Source organism: Opisthocomus hoazin, chromosome 6 (assembly GCF_030867145.1).
Source record: "Opisthocomus hoazin isolate bOpiHoa1 chromosome 6, bOpiHoa1.hap1, whole genome shotgun sequence".
Lineage (NCBI taxonomy): Eukaryota > Metazoa > Chordata > Aves > Opisthocomiformes > Opisthocomidae > Opisthocomus > Opisthocomus hoazin.
In genome coordinates, this window is record NC_134419.1 from 16,590,368 (window position 1) to 16,603,198 (window position 12,831).

The 12,831-nt window shown below is 37.3% G+C and overlaps 1 protein-coding gene across 10 annotated transcripts in view; it reads right to left on the bottom strand.

Moving 5' to 3' along the window:
* TTLL7 (tubulin tyrosine ligase like 7) overlaps positions 1-12,831 on the bottom strand; it is an 86,724-nt gene that overhangs the window by 14,609 nt on the left and 59,284 nt on the right. For 9 of the 10 annotated variants that reach the window (XM_075424806.1, XM_075424807.1, XM_075424808.1 and 6 more), the window contains 4 exons: positions 11,037-11,317; positions 7,975-8,109; positions 6,134-6,214; positions 559-719 (listed from right to left, as the gene is read on the bottom strand). In XM_075424806.1, the coding sequence (XP_075280921.1) occupies positions 559-719; positions 6,134-6,214; positions 7,975-8,109; positions 11,037-11,317 (658 nt within the window). The remainder of the gene's footprint in view (positions 1-558; positions 720-6,133; positions 6,215-7,974; positions 8,110-11,036; positions 11,318-12,831) is intronic. The other variant, XM_075424812.1, reaches the window with a different exon arrangement.

Below are 12,831 nucleotides of genomic sequence, written 5' to 3' on the forward strand. Positions count from 1 at the left end.
GTATTTACTACCCAAAGCTAAAACATCTGCTTACCTCAGTGTGGACACTTCCTATTCTGCACATCATTAAATTCCCACCAGTGTGGGAAACAGTGAATGTAATCAAGCATAGAAATTCAAACTGATTATTTGTAAATCACAGAACTGACATTGCATTTGGCATGAGATGTCAGCTGCACTTGTGACTGAATTTCTCCCTTGTAAGTCTTGAGCTCAAATAGATTTGAGAGTGATTTCTGTTGATGGTAAGTCCACATTTGACACTTACAGTGGTCTGGCCTCAAAATTGTGCACCATCCAATGAAAGAGTTGACCCAAAGCTCAGATATTTTGAAAATTAGGGCTTTTTTCTTAGATTATTACTAAATGTCTGATTCTGTTACTGAAATGGTTGGCCTAGATTGTTTGATATCTAATTATACTACATCTTTAGGTGGTTTTAAAAAAAGATCAATGTATTACAGCATTCTCTTAAATGAAAATGAGAAACAAAGTACGCCAGGATTGATTGTAACTGCGAAGTTACAAAGAAGACTAAAATAAGAAAAATAGGCTTACCCTGAATTACAGAAACAGTTCCATAGACCTTGACCATGGCTCCAAAGCAAGCGATTAAATACACGGTTAAAGAGACGGTACAGATGTAAATTTTCAATGTCTGGAGCCTTCCAGACACACTGTAGAACTGCATGAACACTTGTCTTGACTATATCCAAAACCTAGAAAGGAGTATTCCAAGCAAATCAAAGCAAAGGCATATTGCAAAACCTAAAACCAACTGTTCGCTGATTCACTGCACACACACACAAACACACAGATGACTGCATAGCTATAAATTCCCACAGATGTCTATGTTTCATTTCTGTGCATTCATCAGCAAACTTTTGTGATATGCTTTTTCTGTCAATAACATTTAGCAAAACCAAATCAAAATATTTTATTTTTATTACAGAAAAGTTCATTTCTACTTTAGTCAGTCTGTTCAATACCGGCTCATTTAAATGACAAAAAGAGTTTAAAAAGAAACAAAATGGACACAATTACAGACTAGAAGCAACATAATTAACAACCCAAGTATTATATACTTGAAGATTATATCTTCTTTTCCCCCTCCCTTTTAAAATACCATCCATTTTATAAAGAACTAAAATGTCCTGAAAAGCTACAAGCTGCTTTTGGTTTAATGCCTCTTGAATCTTAGTATTACCCTAGATCAAATTATTTTAGTTTACCTTTCAGGCAGAAAACAGTGTAGTGAAATCAATAAGCAGGAAAATAATCAGCAAGATATTTAAAATAGCAATGTTTATGGTAATGCAACAGATTTATTAAATATGGATATTTAAATACAAGCGTGTAAAGATGTGGGTGAACAAAACAGGGAGCTGCTTTCAGTGTAGCACTGAGAGTTTTACCCAGCAAGTCTTAGCTACTCAGTGTACACACACACTTACAGGCAGTCACGCGTCCAACTCATCAGACTCCTCTCTGATGTGCCTTTGAACATCCCACTGAACTGGGGCGTGGAAGGTGGGATTCATCTCGCCTGCCTTTAAACATCGGTATGTTCTCTTAAGTTAGGCCTCTAGGTTCCCTCCATAATCACTGTCGAGAAACAGGCTCAAGCGTATCTTGCCTTCTGTCTATTTAGATACTATCAGTACAACTGGGAATAGTTCTGCGATCGAAGTAGTATGTAGGCCCTATACAGGCACTCTGAAGAGTGTAAAATCTGTCCTAAAAAAAGGTCTATGGTGTGTGTAACCTATTAACGAAAAAGTCAGCATGATTTCCTGTAAGGGAGACACCCTTACTGTCTCTTTCGCAAAACAGCATCTTCCAAAAAACCTGTCAGACTCCAGTGGATGGTGAACCGATGGAGGTATTCACTTATTGGGTACAAGAGGTTGCAAATTCTAAGATTTATAAGGTACAAAACTTGCCCAGGAAACTTTCAGATGTGCATGACAAACTGATTCACATGGTTAAACATCTGACTCTCAAAAGGTAAAGAGGATTTAGTAAAACAGTGAAGTATGGAAGCATAGTGTAGAACTTCAATATTTTGGCCCTGCATAACAAACTGTTGTTTGTAAATAGTCTGATTAGAGACGATGAAAGAAAAAAAGCATAAACAAACAAAATGCTTGCAATCGCACAATGGAGCTGTGTAGTGAAGAGAAATGCTTAATGGACAGAAAAACTAAATGCCTAATAATGGCAACCTCAATGAAATATGTCATTTACACGATATTCAAGCTCTTTTTTGAAGACCTAGGACTAGTCTGCATGCATAGGTCTTGCACTAATTCCATGCACATATGCACCCAATGTGACTACAACACTGTCCTCTCTGTTGGGTATCTTTACGAGTGCAGGTGTCTAACACACTAAAACCACACCTGCGGTCTCTTCCTCACAGAGTGAGATACAAAGAGTAGTAAATTATAACCTAAGAATGGTGATCCTGTTTGGGGACTGCAGGAGCTAAACCCAGGCCTTGGACTGCCCCACGCTTGTGGAATGGGTCCAGATATTCAGACAATCCCTTAGCAGTGTTAGCCTACTGTCTTAATGCTTCTCAAGCAGCCTTCTCCTTGTGTCTCGCCTGATTAAGGCTTTCCCACACAAATGGCCAGTAGCTGTGATTGTACACATCCATTTGAACCAGCTAAGCCCCTAAATTACATAAAGGATCAACCATACATTTCTTTACAATGTTACACTGACTAATAGTAATTTATCTCCCTGTGTAAAACAGAAAAATCCCACCCCATACAGATCCCCTCATTAGTCCAAAAGCCATGTACGAAGAACTACGATGCCAACGTGCAGCATTTTCTTTTACTTTAGCACCTGGAGTTGAAGAAAACTAAGGACTGAACCTTGCATCTTAGAGCAAGCTGCAAACTGCCAGGTACTCTGGAAAAAGCTTTCTGCCATTTTTACTGTGTTGATATTGCCAATACGCCAGAGGGGAAAACGTCCCAGTTAATCATTCTCAGTTTGCAAACGTGGCCTCGATCTTCCGTTTAAGAAAAGAGACAAGGCATTGCACAAGAGCTGGAACTTCATGAAACCTACATCCCCATTTTTCCAAGTTAATTTCCTTGGTTTTCCTTCATCTTTCTGTTTACTTTAATTTACATCATTTACTTTAACATAACCAATTATTTAGGTGTAATAGAACAAGATGTTATGAAAGAGCATATTCAGAAAAAGATGTTCAGACCCTCTGGTAACCATCAAAACACTTTTAAAGAAATTATGTAAAGTGATGTAACACAAAGCAGTCCCAACTCCTCCCACAGAAAAGTCCCTTGTTCCTAAAAGTCTTGGGAGGCTAAATTTCATTTTAGCATCTATCGATTTCATCAGTTTACTCTCAACTTGCTTCTAAATGCCTCCCGTACCTCTGCTGTAATGCCGGAATATTAAACACTCAGAATATGAGCTGAAGTTTAATTTTTCTACATCATACTGAATAATTCTTAAGAAAATATACCTGTCAGAGATGAACACTGTGAAATCTAGTACACTGCCCAGGTATTTTCCTCTCGTGTTTTAGAACTTCCCAGTAAGTACAGCAAAGGGGATTGAGTTTCTGGTTTGTATTTCACAAAGTTGCAGAAGGTACCTCTGAGACAGATTCCTTACTTGCATAAGTATTCTCCACCTTGAGCTCACTTCTCCTTTACCCACCCCACTGGAATATAAAACATACTTCTTTCAAATCAACAAAAGCTTACACATTTGGCAGTCCTCAGTTGCAATGTCATTGTCAAAGTTAATCCATTTTTAAAAACTACCCTTCTAAGGATAACTATATGATTGCTTGAAGGGATTGAGGTTAAAAGCAGTTAAAAAAAAAAAGGCAAATCATTTCCAGCACAAGCAAAGATGAAGGGCCCACTAGTGCTTCAGGAATTATAAGTCTCCTAAGTTGTAAAAGATGTCTTCACAAGAAGAGCAAAGAAACCCACATTTCTGATTGTGCAGTCTCTGCTAATAACGACCTGGCATATCAACCTGTATCATCCTGACTTTGTATGTGTGCCCTCAGTTTTATATGACTGTCAGTCAGATAAAGGACAGAACGACCCTTTATCGTAGGCTTCCTGAAATAATGCTTAAAGGAGAAAATTCTGACTAGATTGAAAAGAAATTTAAAAAAAAAAAAGACACAGGTAAATTCAGCCAGATGGCCAAAAGGAGCTTAGGAAAGGCAACTGAAGAATGTCTAGTAAACAGCCGCAGTCCCTCAAAGACCAGATTTATCACTCCCCCAATTCTTCCCGTAGTTTTGGGGAATGGCCTATGGGGAAGGGTTGAAAGAGATACCGTAACCAGTCTTGTGTGAAAGCCCTATATCTCCGTTGCAACCATGGGCCCAGTCTGTTGACTTCTTTCCACGCCTGTGGCATCATAGATTAAAGAAAGTAATTCTAGCAACACATTCCCCACCAGTTCCAACTGTCCCAAAGATTTCTGCTGAGAAAATGAGGTCTCCACTGCAGCAGCAGTGTGAATTTTGGGCTCTGGTTATCTGTGTGCATGCCTATGTATGTATCTACCGATCTATTCCTCCCTCCCTCCCTCCTAGCAGCTCTTCCTCCATATGACCATTTTGAACAAGTCCCCACTAAGAGTGTCTCTGGTTTTGGGCAAAAGGCTACAAACTGCCATGTACAAACAACAGAAAAGACCTATGTGCTTGTGTATTGGGATGACAGCACTCTTTCCTGTAATTAAAAATAAATAAGAGATCTTTTTAAGCAAAGGAATATTCAGCAGAACAGTTGATATCAAACAAAAAATGACACAACTTCAGCCAACTAAGTTGGTTGCTCTTCTGAGTGCTGTCAATGGCACAAGAATTAATTCTGCTAAATTATAGATCTGTGCTGCCATTTGACATGGCTTGAGAAGAATCTTGATTAAATTACGGCCTCCTACATTTCCAAGTTCTTCAGTTTGTCATGTCTAATTTAGTTTTAGAAAGCTGTGTGGACACATATTCCATTTAATATTTGAACTTAGCTTGAACAGTCAAATATATGTCTATCATATGACATCACATTAAATGGATGTTTTCTCTGTCCAGTATGAAAATACAAGCATTTAATGTAATATTCAATAAAATACAATTTGAAAGATTGAGGATCATACTGTTGATTTTATAAAAAGTAATTTGAGATGAGGATCTGAAATCATTCTTCCGTTCTCCTGTAACAATCTACCAACCTTTCCCAATTATAATATTTATCGTGTATGCAGCATTTTGATTAAGTTACTTTCTTTTATGGTCTATAAAAATAGATTGTGAAACTGAGACACACAGAGATTAAATGCCTGGAACTGATACGCTAATCCACATAATGTGTCAGTGACTGAGGCAGAGAAAGACCCAAAATACTACTTTAGGGGCCCAAAAGTATTAATAATAGAAATAATTTCTGCTACATTAAGGAAAATAAATATTACACTGCGAAGATGATTTTGACTGACATACTACCATATGTCAGGTTCTAAACAGATTAAAAACTCTTTAGATGTAATGCACAACAGTAGCTCCTAGGTAGCAGATGAGTGAAGACAGAATGATAAACAAATATAATCAGTCCTTTGCAAGACTAAACCAATTAGTTGAACATTATAACAATGTCAATAATCTTTGTGTGGCAGGTCTATTTTTTATTCAACACGATCTGTTGTAATACTGTGGGTCAAAGACTCAAGTAACCAAGTGCAATATCACTAACTCTAATGGAGTTTTAATATGCCTGGTCTGAAACTGCTGACTGGTTTATCCCTTATCAATCAAATCTGCTGAATCAATACACTTATGTTAGCTAAAAATCAGGTGTGTAAGCACTAAACATTTATTTGTTTGCTTTTCTTTCAGCAGACTAATTTTTTAAGAAATTGTTTTTGAAATTGTATTCCAAGATAATTATGCTTGTCTAAATATGGAGCAACATAATTTCCTGCAATAAAATCAATTCATATGTATGTTAGTATTAATAGGCAGTATTTTAGACCTCCAAGTCAATCCCAGCTACTGCTGAACACCAGTAGAAACACTGCTACGCATCTACTTCAGATGATCTTCAGAAAATGAAATGTCACTTACTTTTCGTTGCTTTACAGAATCCAATTTTACCAACCAATAGGATGCCACTTTTGTTTTATGATACTTCCAATTATCCATAATCTGTAGTCATTGCAAAACACAAGATAAAAGAAATACATATAAAACCAACTGAAATCTGGCATTTCATTTGTGAGCATTCCTAATGCTAAAAAGCGTGAGCATCTAAAAGACGTCTGTGAAAAGAACTTTTCTCTGAAAGAAAAATATTTGCAAGTTTATGTGGGGAAAGTTTGCAAAGATGTGTGCAATCTTCCAGTTTAATCCTACCCTCTTTCCCACCTGATTCTGACAGTCGTAGACTACAAAGCAGGTAGAAACTTGTCTTGACTGACTCAGCTCGGATTCCTTGAACTCAGCAATAAGTTCATTAATGCACAACTGTTAATCTATTTATATAGTGAAGGGTTTTGCTGCATAAAGGACATTAAACATACCTTGAAAACATCCTTTCCATAAATGATCATATATGAACTGCAATACTTGCCTTTTACGATGTCTAAGTGCTACCAAAATAGCTCGAGCTGTGAACATACAGTTTTATTTTAATTTTTTAATTTTATCTTTCTATTCTATTCCAGACCTATGGCAAGTTCTGCCTCACTGACAACTAATATATCATCACTTGTGTCCTTCCATGATGAAATATTGTTTCCCATCAGAAACTGCTTAAGGTCAGGCAAATTTATAAAAGAATTCTGCAGTAAGAAAATGCATTTATAACCATGCTAATGTATGAGAAAGCACCACTAGATGGAGTGTACACGCATACACACTCCCACACGTACACAAATGCACACACATTCTCACGGCTGAAAAAAAAATTTAATGAAGCACTTTATTTCTGATTCTAAGATGAGAAACTAAATATGCTAGTTATGAATGCTGTCTTCCAGAATCACCCAAATCAGCCATCATTACAGGTGTATTCCTTTCCACTATGATGTAGTTGCATAGATTACTAGAGACATAATCAACATTTTGAAAGCTCACAGAGCAAAGGACATTTCCAACAAGATAATGACTTCGATGAATTTTAACACATCGTGGACTGTGCTTACTACATCAGAATACAGGTGTTAATTTAAATTACTAGATCCCTCCGCATCTCTGCTAGACTGAGAAAAGAACTGCTATCCTTTTTTTTCTCTTTTCCAACTGATGTTCATTTCTTTGCACTAGATATTTAAAAGGGATTTAGACATCATGTATTTTCTGCTAATATTTCTGAATATTAGGTTTTGCTTTATAATTTCCCGTTAGATTGAGCATTGTTTCACAAGTTTTTGATACTAAATGATGAGGCTCAGGAAAACGCTGGATGTAAGAAAGGATAAGCTGGTAAACTAGAAGAGTCAAAAAGAGCGTGACTGCCGTTGTTTATGACTAACAAGCTTCCAGTCTGCCTTGCAGTATGCCATGCTGAGTTCTCTCATACGCCTATTCAAGAGCAAGTTAAACATGTCAGGATCTGTACTAACAATATCAGATGAAATATAAACTGTTAATGAATTGTAATATTCTTCTGAGCCTACTTAAAAGTTTGAACTTTCTCCACAATGAAAAACTGAATTTTCCTAACCTTCCTGATTGCTTCTCATATATTTTATAAAGACATAGGAATGTTCTCAGTGCTGCTCTTTTAAGGTCAGAAAGTATGCAAAGCTCCAAGCTTTTGAAATCTTTTGAATTACACTGAGTTATGGAAGTTTTAAGGCCACAGGAGCTCATGAATCATAAATCAAGCTTTCTACTTCCCTTTATTTTAGTGGCCAAAACAATGTCTAGTCTGTAATTATTCTTTCTTATTTATAGATACTTACATCTTCTATAATTAATTCTGATTCTTCATCTGTTTTACCTGGGAACTTCATTCTCATGTCATTGATAATGAGAAGAGTTTCTTTTGTCAAAGCAACTTCTTGCTCTTTTGTTTTCTGCTGCAGCAAAGACTCACTCTAAAAATCAATATGAAGAGAGGAAAAATTTCAGGCATGTCATTAGAACACATTACAAAGATGTTTCCTTGATAAAAATAAATTCTAAATAGGGCAACATAAAATACAGTATTAAAATGGATAGATGTAATATCTAACATAATTAATATAGACACGTCTCATACACTAATGCATCACTATTACTTCTAGTTATCAAGAAATTCAAGAAAAACAGTTCAAATCTAATTTTGTTGGAAATAGAATAAACAAATAAGTATTCGATATTTATGATGCCCACCATTTAAAATACAAATTTGAAATTTAGATAACAGACTTTCAATCTAAATTTAATACAATGGAAAGAAATTCTTTGTCATAAAAAAACTTCCTTTCAGTTCTTCACTGCAACAATTTAACAGAATCTGCCAATTTTATACAACATTGTGCCAAGAATTCAGGAAGCATTAACAAGTAAGGACAATTTGCTCCCACCCTGGTCATTCGGAGTTCTGACAGTGTCTTCGGTCGTCCAGAATTTTGTTTAAAATATCAATGTTTTTTATACCAACGCCAACCTGAAGCCCTACAGTGTCTGCATAAGACCAAAGGGGCTTGGCGCTTTCTTTAAATCTCAGACACTAGTTAGAAGTATTTCTGATCCTCTTTCTTTACTTTTGCATACTTTTGTGTTTGCAAGATTACATGGGCTTAATTTATACATTTTTTCTAGAGTGGAGTGCAAAATTTTTAGGCATTTCTAAATGTGTGTATTTTTTAAGAACTACAATACCTACTTAAGGATATTTTTGCTTAAGGAAGTGACAAATATTTTCAAGCATAACAAAAATATTTTGCTGTATGATATACAATAACGTGGCTGAAATAAGATAGCAAATATTTCCAAATCCATTTTTGTTTCTAACTGCTATAAACATGTGCCTGCAATTCCCAACAGTAAATGGTTTCTTCTAAACTTAGTTCCATACCTTTAGTAGATTTGGATCTCAGCAGCCTCCAAAAACAGCAATATACTGCTCTTTTCTTGCCCAAAGGATAGATAAACTAATACTTTATTACACATAAATGGTTTCTTCTTAGTAAGTTACAGTTCATCAATTTTAATTTTATTCTAGCAGTAATATATAGCATATTATTCTTCGTTGCAAAAATTATTATGAACAGAGTTCCATTCACAATACAGTGCTAAATTATGAGTGGTTCTTATCCATTCTGTAAGTAATTTTATTCACATTATTTTAAGAAGTATGACCTAAGCTCTATCACCCAACATAATTGTTCTGCATATCAAGATCATTTCTGTGGTGGAGCTTTCTCAATGAAAAAGAGAGTATTGCTTCTTACTAATGTTAATTTGAGTAGCCCATTTTTAATGTCAGATGGCAAGAGACTGTTTCTAATCTTTCAGTAATTTGTATTTGATATAGAGTTAATGTGAACAGAAAAATCTATATTAGCCCTGTCTCATTAAACTCTCAGAGTACATCTTGATGATAAAAGGGAACTTTCAAAACTTGAGATAGCTAATGTGATAAAAAATACCTTTAACACGTTGTGGTGAAGACACCATCTTAATGTCTTTCCAATTCTATTAGCTGACTTTAAAGATGGAAAACCGTGTTAAGGAGTATTTCACAAGATGTCAACAATTTTAAAAGGATCTTTTTTCATCATTTAGACAAAGCCTCACAGGCAAAACAGACAATGAGCGCTCTACCGGATAAAAATTATGATTAGAGATAGTAAATACTATGAAGCAAGTGAATTAGCATTACAAAAGGATTTCTCACAATCAAAGCTCACCACAATAGAGAAGGGCTGCAAATATGGATTCATAGTGCCAATTTGTTTTGCCCCATCTCCAGATTAATTATTTGGGTGATGAAAGATGCAGGTCAGGCACCAAAGCCTGAACAGAAATGCACTGCCAGCAACACCCAGTACAATACTGAATGATGCTGGGGACTGATCCCAGTAAACCCTGCCTAGGGATAAGCGGCTATGTGGTCCACCATGCAAACAAAAAAGGAGGCAAGCTACCAAAGAGGATGACAGTCTGGTCACAAAAGGAAAAAGTGTATGGTTCAGAAGGACATTGTGAAATTACAACTAACCACACAAATTCTAAACAGCCAGAAGTCTTTAATCTGATCTATTTATTCTAATAATTATTTAGTTAGACCACCTGAGTCCAAATGCTTGTCTGTCTCGGGGACAGGCTTCAAAATGAAAGAAGTTTTATCTTTACTTTAAAAAAAAAAGATGGCTTCCAAGACCTTTATTGCAGTGGCAAATCCTAAAGATGACAAGAACAACCTATAAATTTGTTCACTTTGGAAGTAGAGCTCTACTGCAGTGATAAAGTATATGCGAATTAGGTACAGTAGGTTGAAAATTATTTACACCACCTTCTACAATCTACACCCACACAAAGTCTTACTAATGTTATTTTCCAGTACAATGTATTTACCCTTGGAGTATACAGTGGTTTTGAAACATTGATGTATTTACCGTGGTTTTGAAATATTGATGTATTTTTGTTACTGTAAAGATTTTGAAAGTAGGTACATCCTTATTTCAGAACCCGCCGTCCTCAAACAGATCACAGAAACTTTTTAGGAGAGGTAAAAACTAATTTCTGTCTTCAAAAAGCTATATAAGAGAGCAGGTTTCCCAGTCACAAAAACTCTAAGATGTCCATTCTCACAAAATGTGACATCTGTATTGCTGCACCAGGAAGACTGAAACCTCAAAGCTAGCACTCACAGTGAGCCATATGCAGGTCTAGAGAGCTTACATTCCTGAGTTTCTGTCAAAATAGCATTGGCTATAGTACTTCAGGTTTTCTGACACTGTAAAAATTAGTAATGCTTTTATTGAGTTTTAGAGAAATGGAATGTATTTTGAATGCAACTGCTGTGTTAACTCACCCCTGAAGAGTTCATAGTTCCCAAGCTGGGTGTCTGAGAGACTCTGGCTGAAGATGGGCTGCGATTTAAAGAATGAGACCTATTCACTGAGGATGCACGCTGGATTTGCAGAGATGCTTTGGCTGAAATGGGACGTTGCTCAGCTGCCTGTGACTGCATAGTCAATATTGATATTGAACGAGGGCAGCTTACAGAACGCCTTATTGGACCTGTGGATGATGTGGGGGACGAATATGATGGAGATTTAATATTTTTAATCGAAGGTTTCCAGTTCATTCTACCTGCAGACAAATTAAATGAATGATGCAATCACTTATTATTCTGTTAACGCCCATTTTTCAGTCTCTGTAACTAACAACAGATTTGACCAACATGTGTGCACATATGTTGTACCATAACGTATGTTCACTGACAACTATATACATAGCAGTCAGCCATGTCAGATCCCCTAATAATACATGCTTTATATACTCTCTGAGAACATTTATTTCTTCCTTATCATCCGCTTTAATCAGGTAGACTCCAGTCCTCTATAACGTGCATCATATTTATGACAGAGTGCATATGCCTTACAGATCAAAAAGTATGTGGCTACTGTGTGTGGCTTCCCGACTGTAAAAATATGGAAGGAGGAAAGAAAATTTGGTTGATGGATCCCATATTTGCAGGTCCGGTCTCCCTCATCTGCTCCTGCACAGCTGTACAGTTTTTTAATTCAGTCTTCTGCTAAACAATGCTTCACACCATCTAGAGGGATCTTGACAGGCTTTAGAGGTGGGCCTGTGCAAACCTCATGAAGTTCAACACAGCCAAGTGCAAGGTCCTGCACATGGATCGGGACAATCCCAAGCACAAATACAGGCTGGGCGGAGAATGGATTGAGAGAAGCCCTGAGAAGGACTTGGGAGTGCTAGTTGACGAGAAGCTCCACATGACCCGGCCCAGAAGGCCAACCATATCTTGGGCTGCATCAAAAGCAGCATGGCTAGCAGGTCGAGGGAGGGGATTCTGCCCCTCTGCTCCACTCTGGTGAGACCGCAGCTGGAGTCCTGCGTCCAGCTCCGAAGCCCTCAGCACAGGAAAGACACGGACTTGTTGGAGCGGGGCCAGAGGAGGCCACAAAAGTGATCAGAGGGGTGGAACCTCTCCTACCAGGAAAGGCTGAGAGAGTTGGGGCTGTTCAGCCTAAAGAAGAGAGGCATCAGTGAGACTTTACAGCAGCCTTCCAGTCCTGGAGGCCTACAAGCAAGCCGGAGAGGGATTTTTGACAAGGGCATGTAGGGACGGGACAAGGGGTAATGGCTTTAAACTAAAAAAGAGTGGATTTAGACTGGAAATAAGGAAGAAATTTTTCACAATGACTGTGGTGAGGCACTGGCACAGGCTGTTCAGAAAAGCTGTGGCTTCCCCATCCCTGGCAGTGTTCAAGGCCAGGTTGGATGGGGCTTTGAGCAACCTGGTCTGGTGGTAGGTGTCCTTGTCCATGGCAGGGGGGTTGGAACTAGCTGGTCTTTAAGGTCCCTTCCAGCCCAAACCTTTCTGTAATTCTATGATAAAGGATGCTGCTACGAAAAATAGAAGTTTAGAAGCAGCGTTATGTGTGTTGAATTACATGTAATTTTTTGAGTCAACACACCACTAAAACAAAAAAAATAACGTTCTATACCTACCATGTTCAACAGAAAATGCCCACACTAATGCTCTGCAGCAAGTAAGAAAACAATCACCAAAAAAAAAAAAATCTGTGGAGGGATCTCATCTGGAATATATTACCTTCTGTAAGCCTCCAGACACA